The sequence below is a fragment of the Neoarius graeffei genome, chromosome 14 (genome assembly GCF_027579695.1).
Source record: "Neoarius graeffei isolate fNeoGra1 chromosome 14, fNeoGra1.pri, whole genome shotgun sequence".
Lineage (NCBI taxonomy): Eukaryota > Metazoa > Chordata > Actinopteri > Siluriformes > Ariidae > Neoarius > Neoarius graeffei.
Window position 1 is genome coordinate 18,385,352 of NC_083582.1, and position 21,744 is coordinate 18,407,095.

The 21,744-nt window shown below is 44.0% G+C and overlaps 1 protein-coding gene across 2 annotated transcripts in view; it reads right to left on the minus strand.

Annotated features, from left to right (window-relative positions):
* LOC132898023 (WD repeat-containing protein 38-like) overlaps nucleotides 1–10,004 on the minus strand; it is an 83,485-nt gene extending 73,481 nt beyond the window's left edge. For both annotated transcript variants that reach the window (XM_060939374.1, XM_060939373.1), the window contains exons 1-4: nucleotides 9,279–10,004; nucleotides 8,543–8,823; nucleotides 6,299–6,383; nucleotides 1,975–2,104 (exon numbers count right to left, since the gene is read on the minus strand). In XM_060939374.1, the coding sequence (XP_060795357.1) occupies nucleotides 1,975–2,104; nucleotides 6,299–6,383; nucleotides 8,543–8,823; nucleotides 9,279–9,326 (544 nt within the window). In that variant the 5' untranslated portion in view covers nucleotides 9,327–10,004. The remainder of the gene's footprint in view (nucleotides 1–1,974; nucleotides 2,105–6,298; nucleotides 6,384–8,542; nucleotides 8,824–9,278) is intronic.
* Between the last annotated feature and the right edge of the window lie 11,740 nt (nucleotides 10,005–21,744).

Genomic DNA, 21,744 nt, shown 5'->3' on the forward strand with positions numbered 1-21,744 from the left:
AATTCGGACAGCACTTTGGCACATGACTACACTTTCTCGACATCCGCTAGGGACTGACTGATCATGCTTACCGTGTTCCTCGCCGACGCCGAAGTACAGCGACCACCCTCCTCATGTCTTTCAAACACCACCTCCAATAATCCTTTATCAGCCCAGCTTCTGGCCGGCTTCTGGCCCTCCCAATGTCTTGTTTACCCCCAGAGATACCCGGCTTCCCCGGAAGTGACGATTTTGTTGATTTTAACCAATAACAACTAGCCGAAATTGGCTGTTCAGAGCCGTCTCATAGACTGCAACGGATACCCAGCTGACAGTCCATAGAGCCCATTGAAATAAGAAAGGTTACAGCCTGGCAGCAAAGGTGATTCTTGTAGCGAACTGCAAGTTCGTCAGACATCACTCAAATAAGTTACAGGATGACATAGGGATAGTTATGAACGTAAATACAATCTTGGGCATATATTATGTTACGCAAGTTATTGTTTTAATGAGAATTCAACGTCGTAGACGCCGCAGTTTGGGGAGAGAATTTTAGGGGAAGTTCGGCTTCCCTTGTTGTCTCTGAGAAATCACCCCTGGATGAAACCCTGGCAGAGCTTTCTCCAGGCTACAAGTGTTCAGATCACCTAAGATAATGGCAGGGGCTTCAGGAAACTGTTGCTGCAGATTGCACACACTATCTGCTATTGTAGCTGCAGCATGGTGCATTTTGCTGCTGGGTGGAACATAAACAACAAATAGCAAGATGCAGCCAAATTCCCGTGGGAGGTAAAAAGGTCTTAGCCCCATAGCCAACAGTTCAAAGTCACTGTTACAAGTTATCTGTTTTACTGAGTACTGACGGCACCACCGTTCATTGATGTATGCGCAGACACCGCCCCCTCTAGCTTTCCCTGAGTTTTCATTTCTGTCTGTGCGAATGAGTGAAAACCCTTCAATATTATAGAGGGAGTCTGGTACACCAGCGTGCAGCCAAGTTTCAGTAATGCAAAGCAGGGCCGCTTCACGGAATTCAAAAGAGTACTTGGCGTATGTTCTTATTTCGTCAATCTTGTTTTGTATGGACCGTAGGTTCGCTAGAATCATGGGGGGTAATGCTGGTCTAAATTTCCTCTGCCGCAGTTTCCTCCTAATGCCACCCCGTCTCCCTCGCTTCCTCCTTGGGGTTGGTTGGCCTTTGCCGGGGGTCAGAAGAAGCAATCTGGCCTGTTTACTCCACGGGCGATGTGACTTTCTTTCCAATTCTTTTGGTACATCAGCCAATAGTGCCGGGGATATGTGATCGAAATTTCTTGATGTAGTCCGGAGGGCTAGGAGAGTTTTGCGATCGTAGACAACAGGTGTGTTGTAACGTCGTGCTGGCCGCATGTCCATTGTTCACACAAACAAACACAGTCCAATAAAAAGTGAAAATTTTGCCAAGTAGGTACCGGGAAATGTACTACTGCAAGCCCCTTTCGGCCAGGACTCAGCTGCTTTTGTTTCTTTTATCCACATAACATCAAGTGATACTGTTTGTTTTGGTACGCTCTCTAACAAACCTTGGGTTCTTCAAGGAATAGGTGTATTCTTATTGACAGGATGTGACACTTTATTTACACAAAGATTGACTTCATTACGCAAATTAGATATATATTTTACAGCAACAGCAGTGAATACTTATGCAATCACGGGTTTTTGGCTTTTTATGTGGAAGTAATTTTGCAAACTATTGTCCCCCCCCAATTCAATATTATGGGATGCCCCTTGGTCCCACCCCAAACAATTTTCTTTTTTTGTTTTTTTTTAATTTAACACCACTGTTTTGCTCACAGTTTGTTAGCAAACCTACAGATTGTGACACATATTGCGTATCACAAAAAGGTCTTCAAATAATGAGTGTTCATATGTTTGGCTGGTGTGTGTGTGTGTGTGTGTGTGTGTGTGTGTGTGTGTGTGTGTGTGTGTGTGTGTGTGTGTGTAAGTTGATCTCACAGGTAGCCAAAAGGATGCTGTGTTCTTGGCTGGTGTGTGTGAAGCACAGGCTGGTGACAGGCAGAGAGGAGACAATGCTATCTTGGTCTCTCAGAGTGTGAAGCAGTTCCCCTCCATCAGTGCTGTAGACCTTTAAACACAAACATTAACACTCAGTGTATCTGATCTTCATCTTTGTTAGTCCAAGCACATACATACCCACCCACACCCACACAGACCCACACAAGTGTTTAAAGGAGATACGCAGAACCACGGCCTCACTTTTTGTTTATAAATGCCTTGAGACCTCAAGAATGGCATAGGGATAGTTTTAAGCATTAGCAATAAATCTAATATAGTAATTTTTACAATTAAAATGATTCATATAGGTAGCAATCTGAGTGAATGACCTTGACATCTGTGACATCACCACGGTAAAGCTATCGGCCTCATCACCATTTTTGCTATACTGAAACACAGAGCTAACTCAGATATCCCCACCTGACAAAATTAATTTCAGGGAGGTCCCCCCCTTTGGGGAATTTTTTTTTTTGGGGGGGGGGGCAGATACATTGCTGGGGGGTATGGGGGTACTCTCCCAGAAAATTTGGGATTTTGATGTGATTTCCTGTATTCTGATGGATTTTGAGGTGGCCTTTTGGAGATGAACAATACCTGAATTCACACAGATTCATAGCTGACACCCTGACTTAGGGACTTAGCTGCCCCAACCCATAAACTATGATAACTACAATGTGCCATATATTAAGCTCCTTACTGATTGAATCTGGACACCCAGAGTATTCCTTGCTCTTATCAGACAAGGGTAAACTTTTGTGTAGTATGATGTAAAATATGTCTTATATTTTCGTTTCTTGGGGCATTCTGCCTCTGCCATGACGTTCCTGCTGCTATGCACTGACTGACTGAATCATCGTTAGAGGGAGAAGCGCGCGGAAGATGGCAGCCGGTTCATCTCTTCTCCTGTCCACTGCTTTGGCCAAACAGTGCACGCAGAGGCGAGAGAAAACATGCCTCACGCACCATCGCCGCTACATTGCAAGCGCGTGCACACACATATGAACCACCAGAGGGCAAGCGCATACACTTAGGTTTTTGTTTTTTTCTTAAACCGGAAATACGCGTTGTGAAATTGGCCGCGTCCCAAACCGCACTCTACCCTACTCAATAGTGTGCCACCACACCACAGGGCCTGTTATTGTGACGTACACAAGTTTGCATCTGGTCGGTTTGGGATGAAGCTTGCTCTAGATTCCGTGAGATTGTATGTAATTTGCGGGCATCAGGGAGTCGCTATCAATATGCGGGAGACTCCCGGAACTTCCGGGAGACTTGGGATGTCTGCCAACTGCAACTTTGATCTTCCATTTTGAGCTAATTCACTGCCATGTTACATAGATGTGTTGCTGGCGGGTGCAGCAACACAACAGAAGGTGGATTTATGTTGCATTCATGGCCCAAGAATGTTCAAACTGCAAAGATTTGGACACGTTTTGCGAGAAATTCACAGGCCCATTGGGCACCTACGAAGTGGTCTCTCCTCTGCTCTGCACATTTTACTGATGACTTGTACGAAACCTCTGATCTGTTGAGGAGCGTTGGCTATAAGCCAGTATTGAAAGAGGATGCAGTACCAACAATTAAAGGAAAGAAAACTACAAGAAAAGGAAAGTAAGTTCAGTTGCACCAGTTCTCCCGGAGTGTGAGCCGAGCAGTAATGGCAGAGTACTCAGTCTGGAGAAAATGGAGAATGAGTGGACCAGTCGTCAGATTTCTCGGCTGGATATGCTTGCCTCAGCAGCAATATCTCGCCTTTACGTGGAAGAAGCGAATGAATGAAGAACTGAAAGTTAGATTGTTTCAAAATAATCGGCCACAAGATCGGCCTTCAAGAAGCGAGAACACAGACGGGTAAGATGCGACTCTCATTTGGTTACATCACAACAACAACACTCGTCGTTTACCTGCATTTAGATTAATACATGTAACTTGTATTGTGTATTTAAGTTACCGGTATAAGATTATTTACTTCACTTCAGAATGTGATTGTCTCAGTTCATCTGATTATTTAATTAGCCTTTTACGTTTTATCAGTGAAAATGCATGCATGTACATGTATGTTGCATAAGTTATAACGCCTATCCTGTTTCAATGAGAGTCACATGAGACTGTCAGTTCAATTCCATCCAGTTCTCTAGACGTCACATCCATAACGGAATTTCGTCACATCCATAACGCTGACTTTTCCTTCCGAAACTCTGCATGAAATACAAAATATTTTAAACAAAGATTTAATATTCACCTTGGACCCCTCTATCAAATGGATATCTCCATTTCGACATTAGGTTTACAATTTCACAGAGTTTGATAAAAATGTACAGTCACCCAAGAAAAGTGATACTTTTTCTGTCACATCCATAGCGCATCTTTTATTGGCATTTTCTGGCATGCCCTAGATGTACTATGGGAATTGTTCTTGTTCTATCACTTCTCCAGTATGGTACAGCCTTAAAATATGCAACACCTGTTTAAATACTGGGAGACAATAAAACATGCACTGGGTCATTTGTTGCCATTTTGAGTTCAAGTGTCACGTCCATAACGCTGGAATTGCTCTCTTCCTGTTGTAAACGATTCATCATGGAGGTTGGTTCTCTCTCACGCGCTCTCTCTCACATTGTCACGTTTCAGTTTTGGTAGTCATGGCTGTTTTGATGGCAGGCCAGATGAGCTACTATGTCCTTGACATTCTGGTACATATTTTCCAGGATAAAGTTGACGTTTTGTGTGGAATTGCTCAGACGGCTTTGTTCTCTGGCTTTATTTTGTAAGGTGGGGGCCTCCATGGCATCGGCGTCGCCAGGGGTATTTTACTGGGGCACGTGCCCCAGTATAGATCTGTAGTGCCCCAGTAAAAAAAATCCAGTGACGAAACGCTCTGAATTTTAAACTTGGGAATAGCTGCAATTTAATTAATTCATAACGTGGGGTAGGCTAACCGATGCGCGAAGAAGACCATCTACAATGCTTTTACATTGGTAGTTTTGGCTGGCCTCGCGCACACTAAGCAATGTGAAAAAAGTGTGCGCGTGACATGAGTAACATCATGTGAACGAACTTTCAGTGTGCTTAGACGCCTCCACACTTGGCTAAGAAGCACAATGGGGCAAGAAAGACTTCATAATCTAGCCATCTTGACAGTTGAGAGAGAGGAACTCTCTAAGTTGAACCACTGTCAAGTGATTGACTGCTTTGCCAAAATGAAGCCAAGGCGTTACCGATTACTTCTTAAAAAATGATTGTTTTGCTTGCCAACTGAGGCCCAACTTTATCTGTGTTTTTGTACTACAACTACACACAAACACACACACACACACACACACACACACACACACACACACACACAGTGGTGCTTTTAGAGGCTTTTGGATTGTGTTTAGAGATGTTCAATGCTGAAAATGCGTGTGCTTACAAAGATATGTTTGGTGATTTAAAAGGTATCAAGTGTGAATACTGTTGGCCATTAAGTACTCTTGGTTGAGTTTAAAAACTCGGCGGTGTTGTATTGTATGTTAATATGTTCTTTTACAATATTACCAACAGTATAAGTATTACATTGCTATTATCACAAATGTTGCAAATATTCATACTGTTATTATTAAATGATTGACCTGGATTCAGTGTCCTCGTAATCATTTTGAGTTTTACAGCTCTAGTGACTAGTTTTAAGCAGGCCGTTTCTAAATATAAATATATAAATATATATTACATAAAATATAATATATATTACATAAAATGTAATATATATTATATAAAAAATATAAATATAAATATAGTGCAAAATTTTTAGCTCGCGCGCTTCGCGCGCTCGCATACATTTCCTGTGCCCCTTTTGTGCCCCAGTATGGTCTTGGGTCTAGTGACGCCCCTGCTCCATGGCCAATGCGTTACTATTGGATTCACTTTCCAATGGTTTGAACTGATACAGTTCTATGTGTATAGCAATAGTATGTACACACACTCCAATTTCAGGACTATTACAGTCAGATGTATTACTATCTGAGAAATTTGAAGAATCTCCAGCTGTCTATAGCTGTCAAAGGCCTCGACCTTAAAACTGGTTACCGCAGTGACGTCACTCACTCAGGGCTGGCTGGGGCAGCGGGGCAGCTCAAATGGCAGCTCTGCAGTCAATTTTAACTCTGAAAATTTTTTTTTTGTTCCCAATTATGCAGCAAACAAGAGTCAAGAATGGAGATACTATCCACTCAAATGTATTTAAAAATAAAGGTTCTGCGTATCTCCTTTAAGGATATGGATGAACCTTGATGGAGCCATCAGTGAGTCCAACAGCAAGTAGAGTTCCATCGTTACTGAACTGACAGACCATGACCTCAGAACCGCAGTCTCTGGAACAGAATATAGGATGTAGATGAGTCATCAATGCTGCGAGAGACAATTTCTCATAACAACTCATTATAACCAGTAACTTTGTGTGCTTATGTTCATCATAACTTTGCACTATTTACAGCTACACTATCGCCAGGGCTGCTGTTTTAGAAAATGAATCAATACTATCTGACCAATCAGAATCCAGATTTCAACAGCACTGAGACTAATGCTCTACATAAATGCTCTACATAAATCCACAAGAATGCTAAACACACACTTTATGCTTAAAAGGTACAAAACATTAATTCTTGTTTGAACAGATTCTACACATTTGAACATTTCTTAAAATTCTAGTAAGCACAGTAACTAGGATGAGATCCTTGACCTGTAAATGATCACCAAAATTGCTCGTAGTGGCCACTTAAAGCAGCAACTTTTAACAAGAGGAAATTAAAGCAGCAGTTTATAATTTCAGATCTCTGCTGGTTGCCAGATAAATTACAATAAATGCACTGAATATGTTTCTCTTACCCTCATTGGCCCCACCCCTTCTGCTGTATACAGGGATGAAAGTAACTTTTATTTCTTGCCGGTACTATTATTTTGAGTCATAGTGCGCGCGCAGAGAGGGCTGAAAAATACAGCTAATTATTTATTATTGTCTAACAGGCACACACGCAGTCTCTCTCTCGCGCTTCCTCGCACACTCCGTCATATGCGCGATGCAGACATTAATGTTTCAAGTGCACGCTCTTGCTCGCTTGCTCTAGATTCTGGGAGATATTATCCAATTTGCGGGCATCAGGGAGCCACTATCAATATGCGGGAGACTCCCGGAACTTCCGGGAGACTTGGGATGTCTGCTTTGTATTTTCCTACGGGTGTGTCGGAACGTTTGAGAAAGTGCGTGTGTTCTCAGTGCGCGTGCCATGCATTGGTAGCCTAGTTACTCTGCTCGCTCCAACCAGACAGTAATCTAGAATCTTTGCCTCAACTTCCACTCAATTTACGAATTCTGATCAAAGTAATTTTTAAATAGCCTATCATGAAACATTAACATGTTTCTTTATATGCCTTTTTATTTGGGAGACTTTGCAACTAACGTCTGTCTGCTAAAACACTTTGATTACCAGCTGCGCACATTATAGCACACGATCTGGTTAAGCCGTACGCGCGCTGTAGCTCGCTCGTTGTTTGTCCAGCGAAACACTGCACACAGAATATTGAAACATCAACATATGTTTCTGTATATGCTGTTTTTATTTGGGAGACTTTGCAACAAACGTCTGTCTACTAAAACACTTTGGATACCAGCTGCGCACGTTGGCGCAAGATGGTTAAGCAGTGGGCTACGCGCACTATCTCGCACGTTGTCTGTCGAGTGAAACACGGAAGGAATTCACTTCAGATATAATTCAGAGACAGGTCAGAACGAGTTATATGCAATGTATATTGAGGAAAACGTGTTGCTTTTGGTAAATTGACGTTAGCAGGTGTGTTGTTATGCTGAAAGTGCTTTTTTTTTCCAGAGACAGTATATTTTTCTTTCCGGTGCGGCCAAATCTTTTAGTGGTACGCCGGACCGGCCAGGACCGGCTTACTTTCACCCCTGGCTGTATACTTTGTGAGTTGCCTTTTACATAAAAAAGGGGTGGAGCTGGTGCAAATCTGTTCCACCTTGAAATGGAGCAAATTTCTGGGCCAGAAAAATGTGACATTCAAAAATTAGAAACTACTCTGTGTCACTGCATGATGATTATGTGAATCCTGCATTTTCCAAGATATCTTTGTTGTTGATAATTGTGATTATAGATCTAGAAAAACAAATGTGACAAACTGAAACTTGAAAGTGGCATGTAAAATTGTTAAGCAATATTACAAACTACACATTTAAAGTGAGTTTACAAACTGCACCTTTAAGTAATTTTATAAACGGCATCTTTAAAGCAGTGTTACAGACTGCACCTTCAAAGCAATGATCACATCCAACAATGCTCACGTGCTATGTTACAATTTTAATATTTGGACTCACAGCAAGGTCCTGCTCTTTATTTAGCATTGTTGTGTCGCATGGCTATATCTTTTGATTTTATATGGTCACTTCCTGTTGGAAGGTGTGTATCTAAATATGAGCTGCAAGGTGCTGAACAGTGTTCACTAAAGCATGTGTACCTACAGTACAGTGTGTATGTGGAAGTCTCCATCAGTTTTGGGTGGAGTCTGAGGGAAAGATGTCTCTCTGTTGGCAGAGACAGGACTGGGATCCTGGATAGAGAGAGAAATGTCCTGCACTGTTTCAGAGTCAGGATCAGCCTCGCTCTCATCTTCTCCCTCTGTGTCCATGGAGTCTGCATCAAAGTTGGACATGCTGAACAGACCTGAACCATGATCTTTGACCTTTGTCCCTTGCAGATCCTCATCCTCAACAACTGGAGGTGCCGGCCTGCTGTTCGACAACTGGGTAAACATAAAGTAAAGTCAAATTTTATTGTTGTCTCCTCTATTTACATGAATACAGTAGGACAAATCCTGGAGTCTCGAGATCTTGATATAATATGAAAATCCACACAAACTAAAAGAGTGACTGAAAATTAAATGACTATTAAATGAAAATTAAAGTGTTATGTTGACACCACTTCTGCTAAGTCTTACAGGTGTTCACTGGTTATTATTATTATTATTATTATTATTATTATTACCAGACATACTAAAATAAACATGTACAGTACCAGTCAAAACTTTGGACACACTCATGACTATGAATGAGTGTTCAAACTTTTGACTGGTACTGTATATATTAATTGTTTGAAATCCTGCACTGTAGATTTAATTGCTAAAATACCACTGCATTTCTAATATGGTTATTTTATTTACTAAAAAGCATAAATGTTATGTTTACATGCATTATTTACCTCAGAAGTCATCTTTATTTTGAATTTTCTGGTATTCACCTTCCACATTTTGCTCCTGGATTCCGGAAGTACCAAATGCAAGGCTTCCCCCTCCAATTCCAATCAGAATCAGAATCAGAATCAAGTTTATTGCCAGGTACATTCTCACATACAATGAATTTGCTTTGGTGGTTGGTGCTTGAACAGTTAAGATAGAAGAATTTAAAAAAAAAGATGAAAATAGTTATATAAATAGAATAAAAAATAAGAATTTAAAATATACAAATTTGAAAAGTGGACATATTTAAGGGCTATATGCATGAGTTGTTTTGAGGTCCAAGCTGTACAATATCAAATCAAGTTTATTTGTATAGCGCTTTTAACAATAAACATTGTCGCAAAGCAGCTTTACAGAATTTGAACGACTTAAAACATGAGCTAATTTTATCCCTAATCTATCCCCAATGAGCAAGCCTGTGGTGACGGTGGCAAAGAAAAACTCCCTCAGACGACATGAGGAAGAAACCTCGAGAGGAACCAGACTCAAAAGGGAACCCATCCTCATTTGGGCAACAACAGACAGCCTGATTATAATATTAACAGTTTTAACAGGTATAACCCTCAACTGTCCTCATGGGGCTGTCCTTCACAGGAGTGGTGCGATAAAACTCCGACCAGACACAGGGCACCAGGATGGATCAAGCAGGTCCGAGGGGCAGAAGAGGCCAGCATCTCAATCCCAGGATCAACATGTAACTCAGAGGGACAGATTGGGGGGGGGGGGGGGGGGGGAAGAGAGAGAGAAAGAAAACACAGGTTGTTAGGTATGCCCTAAAAATGACAAGTATTAAATCTGTGTGGTAGGCTTGCAGAGACGAGAGTCTTTACATCAGGCATAACACACAACAATGGCATGTTAATATGGTAAAAAATATCATGACCTGCTCTGGCTGGATGCTTGATTGGGTGATGGGAGCACACTCCTCAGCAATGATGAGATGCAGATGGGACCCTTAGGGCTGGCCAAGACAATTCAGTTACATTTCACCGGGTCTGGGACATGCGACAGAATGTCTGACGGCCGATTCTCTGCAGGCTACGATAGCCAGTCGAGGTCTCCACCCTCTCCACCAAAAGATTTCCTGTTGACTCCATGTAACTCAGTGGGACAGATTTGGGGTGGGGGGGAGGGAAAGAAAACACAGGTTGTTAGGTATGCCCAATGTCACCTGAATAAGTAGGAGCAGTATACATATTGCACCGAGTACAAGCAGGGACTCCGGCAACTAACTATGACAGCATAACTAAAAGGAGAGAGCCAGAAGGTAACACAGGCATGAGGGAGCCCCGGGACATAAAGCAGCCAGCCACTACACCGTCAACAAACTCGAGTGAGCAAGCGAGTGGGGACTGACAGCATCCATACATCCCAGTTTACCAAAACACTCTATGTCTGAGGACCCTCCAGATCTACTCCTTTACCTCATAAACACCATTAACAAAAGGCTTGACTAAACAGATATGTTTTCAGCCTAGACTTAAATGCTGAGACTGTGTCTGATTCCCGAACATTACTTGGAAGGCTGTTCCATAACTGTGGGGCTTTGTAAGAAAAGGCTCTGCCCCCTGATGTAGCCTTCACTATACGAGGTACCAGCAGATAGCCTGCACCTTTTGATCTAAGTAGGCGTGGTGGGTCATAGAGGAGCAGAAGTTCACTCAGGTACTGTGGTGCGAGACCATTTAGTGCTTTAAAGGTCAATAGTAGTATTTTATAATCAATACGAAATTTGATTGGGAGCCAATGCAGTGTGGATAAGACAGGCGTGATGTGGTCATATTTTCTAGTTCTAGTAAGGACTCTTGCTGCTGCATTTTGAACTAACTGGAGCTTGTTTATGCACTTATTGGAACATCCAGACAGTAAGGCATTACAATAATCCAACCTGGAGGTAACGAAAGCATGGACTAGTTTTTCTGCATCATGCAATGACATTAAATTTCTTATCTTTGCAATATTTCTGAGATGAAAGAAAGCTATCCGGGTGATGTTATCAATGTGAGTTTCGAATGAAAGACTGGGGTCAATAATCACTCCGAGGTCTTTTACTGCTGCACGTGAAGAAACAGAAAGGCCATCCAGAGTCACTGTGTAATCAGAAAACTTACTTCTAGCTGTATGTGGTCCTAGCACAAGTACTTCAGTCTTGTCAGAGTTAAGCAGAAGGAAATTAATAAGCATCCAGTGTCTAATGTCCTTAACACATTCCTCAATTCTATTAAGCTGGTGTCTCTCATCAGGTTTTGCAGAGACATACAACTGTGTGTCATCAGCATAACAGTGGAAACTAATACAATGTTTACGAATAATATCGCCCAGAGGTAACATATATAGAGAAAAAAAGCAGTGGACCCAAGACAGAACCTTGTGGAACACCAAACTTTACCTCGGTATGTCTAGAAATATCACCATTTATATCAACATACTGATAACGATCAGTTAGATAAGACCTGAGCCAGGAGAGGGCCATTCCCTTAACTCCCACAACATTTTCTAGTCTATCCAGAAGAATGGAATGATCAATGGTATCAAATGCTGCACTAAGGTCAAGCAACACAAGTAGCGAGACACAGCCCTGATCAGACGCCAACAGTAGGTCGTTTACTACTTTAACCAGTGCTGTCTCTGTGCTATGATGAGGTCTAAATCCTGACTGATACATTTCATGGATGTTATTCCTATGTAAATATGAGCACAATATGTCCTGGAATGTGCAAAAATAGGTCACAGGATGAAGATGAAGAGGAGTCATGACATGAATGTGTGAGAAGACAATATGTGCAATGGGTTAAACAAATAGCCAAACTTTGCAGTGTGTGCTGGAATGTGCAATAAAAGTTCACAGAATGAAGATGTATGACATGACTATGAAATGTGCAAAATGGCAGTTCAGAGACGAACTCCATTAATGTCACAGATTGAAAGTGTGAAGTTAGAGTCAGTGGAGTCTCTGGCCTTATTGAGGAGTCCAGCTGCAGTGAGGAAACAGCTGTCCAAACAGCATGAGGTTTTGGTTTTAATGGACCACAACCTCCTACCAGAGGGGAGGGATTCAAAAAGTTTTTGTCCTATGTGAGAGGGGTTGCCACAATCCTCCCTGCTCTCCTCAGGGTCCTGGACAGGTCCTGAAGAGATGGAAGGTTGCAACCAATCGTCCTCTCAGCAGAACGAATGATGCGCTGCAGTCTGCCCTTGTCCCTGGCAGTGGTAGCAGCATACCAGACGGTGATGGAGGAAGTGAGGATGAACTCAAAGATGGCGATGCAAAAGTGCACCATTGCCTTTGACAGATCAAACTTCAATTGCTGCAGGAAGTACATCCTCTGCTGTGCTTTCATGGTGAGAGAGCAGGTATTTGTCTCCTGCTTAAAGCATATACGCAGAACCATAGCCTTACTTCTGTTTATAAATGCCTTGAGACCTCAAGAATGGCACAAGAATAGTTTTAAGCATTAACAATAAATCTAATATAGTAAATTTTACGATTAAAGTGATTCATATAGGTAGCAGTCTGAGTGAATGACCTTGACATCCATAACGTCACAGCAGGAAGTCTATTGGTCTCATCGCCATTTCCGCTATACTAAAACACAGAGCTAACTGCAACTACAATCCTCCATTTTGAGCTAATTTATCACCATGCCACGTAGATGTGCCAGCAACATGACAGAAGGTGGATTTACGTTGCATTCATGGCCCAAGAATGTTCAAACTGCAAAGATTTGGACACGTTTTGCGAGAAGTTCATGGGCACTTTGGGCGCCGACGAAGTGGTCTCTCCTCTGCTCTGCACATTTTACTGAAGACTCGTACGAGACTTCTGATCTGTTGAGGAGCGTTGGCTATAAGCCTGTATTGAAAGAGGGTGCAGTACCAACAATTAAATAAAACTATAAGAAAAGGAAAGCATTTATTTAATTAATTTTTTTAAAGGAAAGTTCGTTCAGTTGCACCAGTTCTCCCGGAGTGTGAGCCGAGAGTTGTTGGTAAAACCCGGGATGGAACTGTTCCTGGTTTTAGCAACAACTGCGGGGAGGACACTGCCCGAGCAATATGTCCTGTCCCGGACATATTGCTCGGGCAGTGTCCCCCCCGCAGTTGTTGCTAAAACCAGTGACGTTCCTTTCCATCCTGGGTTTTAGTAATTGCCTGAGCCAAGCAGTAATGGCGGAGTACTCAGTATGGAGAAAATGAAGAATGAGTGGACCAGCCGTCTGATTTCTTCACTGGATATTGCTGCCATCTTGCCCTTACGTGGAAGAAGCGAATGAACGGAGAACTGAACGAACAACTGAAAGTCAGATTGTTTCAAAACAATCGGCTATAAGATTGGCCTTCAAGAAGCAAGAACACAGACGGGTAAGATGTGAGTCTCATTTGGATATAAAACAACAAAAACACATTGTTTACCTGCATTTAGATTAATGCATGTAACTTGTATTGTGTGTTTAAGTTACCGGTATAAGATTATTTAATTTGCTTCAGAATGTGATTGTCTCAGTTCATCTGATTATTTAATTAGCCTTTTATGTTTTATCAGTGAAAATGCATGCATGTACATGTATGCTGCATAAGTTACAACACCTATCCTGTTTTAATGAGAGTCAACCCACAATCAATGAAGTCAAATCAGTCTTAGTTGAGCAAGTCGGTAACAGTATTTCTTACATTCACCATAAATTTTTATTTATATGACTTTGGTCTATAGCTGGCGGCACGGTGGTGTAGTGGTTAGCGCTGTCGCCTCACAGCAAGAAGGTCCGGGTTCGAGCCCCGTGGCCGGCGAGGGCCTTTCTGTGTGGAGTTTGCATGTTCTCCCCGTGTCCGTGTGGGTTTCCTCCGGGTGCTCCGGTTTCCCCCACAGTCCAAAGACATGCAGGTTAGGTTAACTGGTGACTCTAAATTGACCGTAGGTGTGAATGTGAGTGTGAATGGTTGTCTGTGTCTATGTGTCAGCCCTGTGATGACCTGGCGACTTGTCCAGGGTGTACCCCGCCTTTCGCCCGTAGTCAGCTGGGATAGGCTCCAGCTTGCCTGCGACCCTGTAAAAGGATAAAGCAGCTAGAGATAATGAGATGAGATGAGATGGTCTATAGCTGTCAAAGGCCTCAGCCTTAAAACTGGTTCCTGCTGTGACATCAAGCACTCAGGGCTGGCTGGCTCAGCAAGGCAGCTCGAATGCCAACTTTGTGGTCAATTTTAACTCTCAAAAATATAATTTTTAATTCCCATTTATGCAGCATACAAGAGTCAAGGGTGGAGATACTATCCACTCAGAATTTTATTTAAAAATAAAGGTTCTGCATATCTCCTTTAAGGTCCTGAGTGACTGTAATGCCCAGGAAGCGGAAATACAGGTTAGTGGAGAATCAAACAGAGTGATGGGGGAGGGTATGGCAGAGCTCCTCCTGAAGTCTACGATCATCTCCACTGTCTTTAGAGCATTGAGCTCTAAGTTGTTCTGCCTGCACCAGGACACCAGATGGTCAATCTCCCACCTGTAGGCAGACTCATCCTCATCAGAAATGAGTCCAATGAGGGTGGTGTCATTTTTCAAACTTTAGGAGCTTGACACACTGATGACTGGAGGTGCAGCTGTTGGTGTACAGGAAGAAGAGGAGAGGAGAGAGGACGCAGCCTTGGGGGGATCCAGTGCTGATGGTTTGGGAGTCAGAAACACGTTTCCCCAGCTTTACATGTGGGTCAGTGATGGCTTTAAGGTCGTAAAGCACAAGGTGCTCGAAAGATTTCATGACCACAGAAGTCAGGGTAATGGGTCTGTAGTCATTTAATCCGGTGATCCTTGTCTTTTTGGGGATGGGGATAATGGTGGAGGCCTTGAAGCAGGCTGGCACATGGCATGCCTCCAGTGAGGTGTTGAAGATGTCTAAACACTGGACAGTGCTTCAGGGTAAATGGTGATACAGAGTCAGGAACTGCTGCTTTGCAGGAGTTCAGCTTCTTAAAGAGCTTGTTAAAGTCCCTCTCCACAATGGAGAGAGTTGAGGCTGTGGTGGTGGGTAGGTGGGCCTCTAGAGTGAGAGGTTGTAGAGAGGCCCCAGCAGCAGTAGAGGCGGGGAAGGTGGGCTGGAGCTGGAATGTGAAGTCATGGGGGATGTTATCAGGACTGTGTCATTGTCTTTCAAAGTGACAGTAGAACTCCTTCAGTTGGTTGGCCAGGCGCAAATTGTTGACAGAGTGGGGGGGCTGAAGGTTTGTAGTTGGTGATCTGTCTGAGCCCTTTCTAGACAGATATAGAGTCGTTGGCTGAGAACTAGTGTTGGAATTTCTCAGAGTACAGTCATTTAGCTTCTTTCACCACCTTGCTAAACCTGTTTCTAGACTCTTTAAACCTGTCCCTGTCTCCACTTCTGAACACTTCTTCCTTGCAACCTTAGCTGTCTGAGCTTATCTGTGAACCAGGGTTTGTCATTATTGTAACTCACCCTGGTTCGTGATGGAATGTAGCAGTCCTCACAGAAGCTGATGTAGGACATGTGCCTGTGTACTCATCCAGACTATTGGTAGCAGTCCTGAATGCATCCCTGTTTGTACAGTCCAAGCACAGCTGAAGATTCTCCGTAACCTCATTACTCCACATCTTTGATGTCCTCACTACAGGTTTCTTCAGCTTTAATTTTTGCCTGTCTGCAGGAATCAGGTGGCCCGTGATGTGATCAGAGTGGCCCAGTGTGTTAGGACTTAAGACTGATTTGGCCTCTAGTGGCCGCTATTGTGCCTCTGTGTTTTTCTTTTCTTTTTTGGTGGTCATGTGATCAATTTGTCTTTGTATTTATACTGGCTCTGTTGTGTTTGCCTTCACTGAGTCTTTGGGATTTGCTGGTGAGTGAAAACTTTGCTTTGCCGTTCAAAAGTTTTGTGCATTTCGAAGCCCCTCTGCCCTTGTGTTGGAATTTTTCCTTTTTGGACTTGGTTGTATTTTACCTTTTTGCCTCTGTGCTCTTGGACTATTTTTTGGTAACCATTGCTTTTTGCCATTCAAAAGTTTTGTGCATTTCGAAGCCTCTCTGCCCTTGTGTTTGAATTTTTTTCCTTTTTGGACTTGGTTGTATTTTATCTTTTTGCCTCTGTGCTCTTGGACTATTTTTGGTTGTTTTCTGGATCTAAGTTGTTGGATATTTTTAAGTTTGCTTTTCTCCTATCTTCTGAGCGTTCCAGAGTTTGTTAATAATTTTTTTTGAAGACTACTATCCCTCTGCACTTGAGTCCCCTCATTAGCTCACAGAGCTGGTAATTACTTACCACTCCAGCAACCCGGGTTCAATCCCTGACCCTGGTGTGACAGACTGACTCAGTCGTGACAGACTCAGCAGAGGCTTCTCATCCTGTGTCAGAGTTTGACAAGTTAATGGTGGCCATCACAAGTTTTGGATCTACCATGGAAACACATGGCCAGGCGCTCACTAACCAACAAAAGATTCTGGCTCGTCATGGTTCTAGGCTGTGACGGATTGGCCTGGCTCTTCGGCAGCTGACTGCTCCGGCTCCCATGGCTCAACTGGCTCCTCCTGCTGTACTAGCTCCCTCGGATCCACTTCGTCTGCCGTCACACAGCAATGTCTCCCGGCTCCACAGAGATATGACGGCAAGCAGGGTGAGTGCCGTGGTTTTCTGACCCAATATCAACTCACGTTTGAGCTTCAGCCAGCTTCCTATCCCACTGACAGATCCAAGATTGCATATGTAATAACACTGCTAATTGAGAGCCCGAGCATGGGCAACATCCGTCTGGCAGAGGCAGGGTCCAGAGTGTTCAGATTTCAAGATGTTTTCTGAAGACATGCTAAGAGTCTTTGATCAATCAGTCGCCAGCCAAGATGCAGCAAAATGGCTTATGTCTATCCAACAGGGCAGGGGCAGTGTAGCAGATTATGCTATTTTGTTCCGGACCCTTGCAGCGGTGAGCAGGTGGAATGAGCCTGCCCTGGTCTCAGCTTTACACCATGGCCTGTCTGACCCTGTTAAAGATGGACTGGCCTCTGTGGGGTGCCCTGACGATGTGGAGTCCCTGATATCACATGCCATACGCCTTGATAACCGGATCAGGGAGCGTCGCCGGGACCAGATCCCTTCCCATAGATCTCCTGATGCTCCTGGTCCACCCTGGAATCCTGCTTCACCAGCCTTGGATCCCTCAGGGCCGATGCACATTGGTCGCGCCCGCTTGTCTGCAGCCAAGAGGGAGCGCCGAAGGAGGGAAAGGTGCTGCATCTACTGTGGAAAACCAGGCCACTTTCGAGCATCCTGTCCTGAGCTCTCGGGAAAAGAGCAAGCCTGTCCAGCCGAGGGAGGGTTGTGACGGGAGCCACTCTGTCTCCCGAGTTTCCTGGCCAAGGAGTCTTCCTTCCTATTTCCATCTCCTGGGGTGATTCCGTTCATTCTTGCCAGGCCCTGGTGGACTCTGGGGCGGCTGGAAATTTCATGGACACTAACTTTGCCCTTAAATTCAAGGTTCCCCTCTCTGTGTCTGCTCTAGCTGGCCAAGCTTTGGGAAATGGCAAAGTCACTCAAGTAACCACCCCTGTTCCTCTCCAGTCAGAAGCACACCAGGAAGAGATATCCTTGTACCTCATTCATTCACCCGAGTTTCCAGTGATCCTGGGCACCCCTTGGCTTAACCATCACAATCCTCACATAGGTTGGGTGACCGGCCGTATCCTAGAATGGGGCCCAACATGCCATGCCACCTGTCTTTTTTCCAGTCCTCCTGTGTTGCCTGCCGAGTCTCTAGATCCCGCTGAGTTGTCCCAAGTTCCTGCCAAGTATTGGGGTCTAAAGGAGGTTTTCAGTAAAAGTAGGGCTGCTTCGCTTCCCCCACATAGGCACTATGATTGTGTCATTGACCTGCTCCCAGGCACTACTCCTCCTCGTGGGCGGATCTTCTCACTCTCTCTGCCAGAACACAAGGCCATGGATGATTAAGGATGCCTTGGCCTCTGGATTCATTTGGCCATCTACTTCACCTGCTGGTGCTGGACTTTTCTTTGTCAGCAAGAAGGATGGAGGATCGCGACCTTGTATTGACTACCGGGGGTTGAATAAGATAACCGTCCGAAATCATTATCCACTGCCACTGATGTCTACTGCTTTTGACTTGCTCCAGGGGGCCACTGTTTTTACTAAGTTGGACTTACGTAATGCTTACTACCTCATTCGCATAAGGCAGGGCGATGAATGGAAAACTGCCTTCAATACTCCTTCAGGGTACTATGAGTACCAGGCGATGCCCTTTGGGCTAACTAACGCATCCGCTGTTTTCCAAGCCCTTATCAATGACGTTCTTAGGGACATGATTAACCACTTTATTTTTGTCTATCTGGATGATATTCTTAATTTCTCCAAGGCGCTGAAGGAACACCGGCACCATGTGCGGAGAGTTCTCCAGAGGCTGTTAAAGAATCACCTATACGTCAAGTCTCAGAAGTGCAAATTTCATCTCCCAGAGGCCTCATTTCTTGGTTTTATTTTGAGGGAAGGGCAAATTCAGATGGATCCAGCTAAGACCAAGGCTGTGCGGGACTGGCCCGTTCCTAAGTCAGTAAAGGAGGTCCAACAATTCCTAGGGTTTGTGAACTTTTACCACAAATTTATTCGGAATTTTAGCTCGGTGGCTGCACCCATCTCCGCTCTCACCAAGGGGACAGGAGCGCCGTTCGTCTGGACTTCCAAGGCAGAGGAAGCTTTTAAAGACCTCAAGCTCCACTTCTCCACTGCACCTGTGTTGGTCCTCCCTAACCCTTCACAGCCTTTTGTTGTCGAAGTGGATGCTTCCGATGTTGGTGTAGGGGCAGTTCTGTCTCAATGGTCTAATGGCAGATTGCACCCTTGTGCCTACTTTTCGCACTGCCTTGGCCCCACTGAGTCCCGGTATTATGTTGGAGATCGGGAACTGTTAGCCGTTAAGATGGCACTTGAGGAATGGAGACACTGGTTGGAGGGGGCCCTGCATCCGTTTCTGGTCTGGACGGATCACAAGAACCTAGAGTACCTCCAGCAAGCTAAACGTCTTAACCCTTGCCAGGCACGGTGGGCCCTGTTCTTCAGCCGGTTTGATTTCACCCTGTCATATCGCCCTGGGTCTAAGAACAAGAAACCTCATGCCCTGTCTAGGCAGTTCTCTGCTGGAAGAGAGAGCGAGATCAGTACGGTGGTTCCTGCTTCTTGGATTGTCGCTCCTGTCCACTGGGGTGTTGAAGCAGCAGTCAGGCGTGCTCACCGTCAAGAACCAGATCCTGGATCAGGTCCTCCAGGACTTTTATATGTGCCTAGTCAAGTGCGGGCCAAAGTACTCTAGTGGGGCACTCTTCCAATCTCATTGCTCACCCTGGGTCTCGGAGAACCCTGGAATTCCTGCAGAGACGCTTCTGGTGGCCCGGCATGGAGGAGGTGACAGTGGCAGCCATTGAATTTGTTCCACGTTTCCGTGACTGGCCCTCTGCAGGCCCTTGGCCATCCCCTGACTGGTTCTTGACTGTCTGCTGATTGGTCAGTGCAGATAATTTATCCCCCACAATGACGTAGTCAATGCAGTCCTGACTGGTGACGCCCCTAAGCAGCTTGTGTGAAAACAAGCTGCTATCCCTCATTTTTCCATGGGGAGGAGCAGTGATTGTCCGTTTCACAAAGCAGGTTTATCAAACGCTGAGAACAGCTGATTTCAGTTAGTTAATTCAACCTGGAGGACTTTCACCGGGAGTTAAAAAGCCATACGATTTTAGTGCGCTCATACAGCGAGTTTGAATATGTTTTCTGAAAGAAGCGTAACACTGCTGCAGCTCCCAATCACACTGGGAAATCCTAATAGAAATGAAATTACTCATCGGTTACAGCGCAATGTCAATATAATTAAAAATTAATTCAACAGATCTGACAGGTGATTCATGTACGGTATGTGAAGGGAAAACGGCAGGGACTATATGCGCCTTGGTAGCCCGGGGGTTACACTGCATGCCTGGGTTTTCCGTAGAGGTCTGCGCGGGACAGAATTTTCAGTCCCGCTCCCGCAAAGAATTATGATTTTCAGTCCCGCTCCCACCCGCCATATTTTGTCCTGCTCCCGCCCGCAAATCCCGCATGATGCAGACGTTCCCGTTATTTCTCACGAAAGTTCTTATCATTGGCTTGGGGAATTAAACATGCTGATCTTAGCTGAGCTCTCCACTGACCGATCCTTCACCTAGCGCATGGAGCGAGGGTGCGCGTTGCCAGGCGGCATGCGCAGCTGAGGCTTTACATATCTATCTATCTATCTATCTATCTATCTATCTATCTATCTGTATCTCTGTCTGTCTGTGTCTATCTGTATCTCTCTCTCTCAATCTTTCTCTATCTGTCCGCATGTGTGTGTGTGTGTGTAAAACCCTGACAGCGTTTGGCCAGAGTGTCATATTACACTGAGGCTATTCATTCTCTCTCTCTCTCTCTCACACACACACACACACACACACACAGGAAATGAAGAAAATAAAAAGGAATAGGAAAAAATAAATAAAAAGAAAGAAAGGAGTTTGAAAGTGAAAAAGAAGAGTGCGTGAGAGAGAAGAGAGAGAATGAGAGTGTCAGTGTATGAACAAAATAAAAAATAATAAGACTTTACACACACACACACACAGGCAAAAATATTAGAATTGCACATTGGCAGTAGTGCATTAGCATTGTGTGTGTGTGTCCCCTCTGAAAAAACATGTGCGGAAAGGTATCGGAAACATACGCGAGATTAGACCACATCCACAAATTTAGGCATCTTAAAGTGTTTTTATTAATACCAAATAAAATATCCAGCACAAATTATATATGATAGACATAAATTAATATTTAATTCAGTTTTTCCACAGTTTATCCAAAGTATCATTTTTTTCAGTGTGTGTTCTGAGTGTTTGCCCTTAGCAGTTTACAGGAGACAGAAAAACAGGTTCTGAATGTTCTGTTTTGGGGGATGCCTTTTGCATTGTTCAAAGAGAATGGTCCCTTTTCACTGAATGGGGGGTAGGGTAGCTTGCGCATTCCAGCCAAACGAGCTGTTACGCATTACAAAAGGTTAGACGCCATATTGTAGTTTACCCTGTAAGACCCATTGTTTCAATATTACATCACTTTTAGCGATTTTAACAAAAGGTCTGCAAACATGATTTTTTTTTCTCAAGACCACATTTACACCGTAATGTAATCATATGAAAAATACCATTACAGACTGCTGGAGCAGATTGCCGAAAATAATATGTATTTGGTCCAAGGTGTGGGTTTTTTTCATACGTCGCTGGCTCTTTTGCCAGTAGCGCATCACTTGCGCAGGTCTGGGGTTACCCTGCAATTTTCGGGTTGTTCTATTATTATTAGGCTACCGCATAAAAGTGGTCACATTGTGTGCTCAATACCTGTATACAGCGCTGAAATAAACGTTTTGCA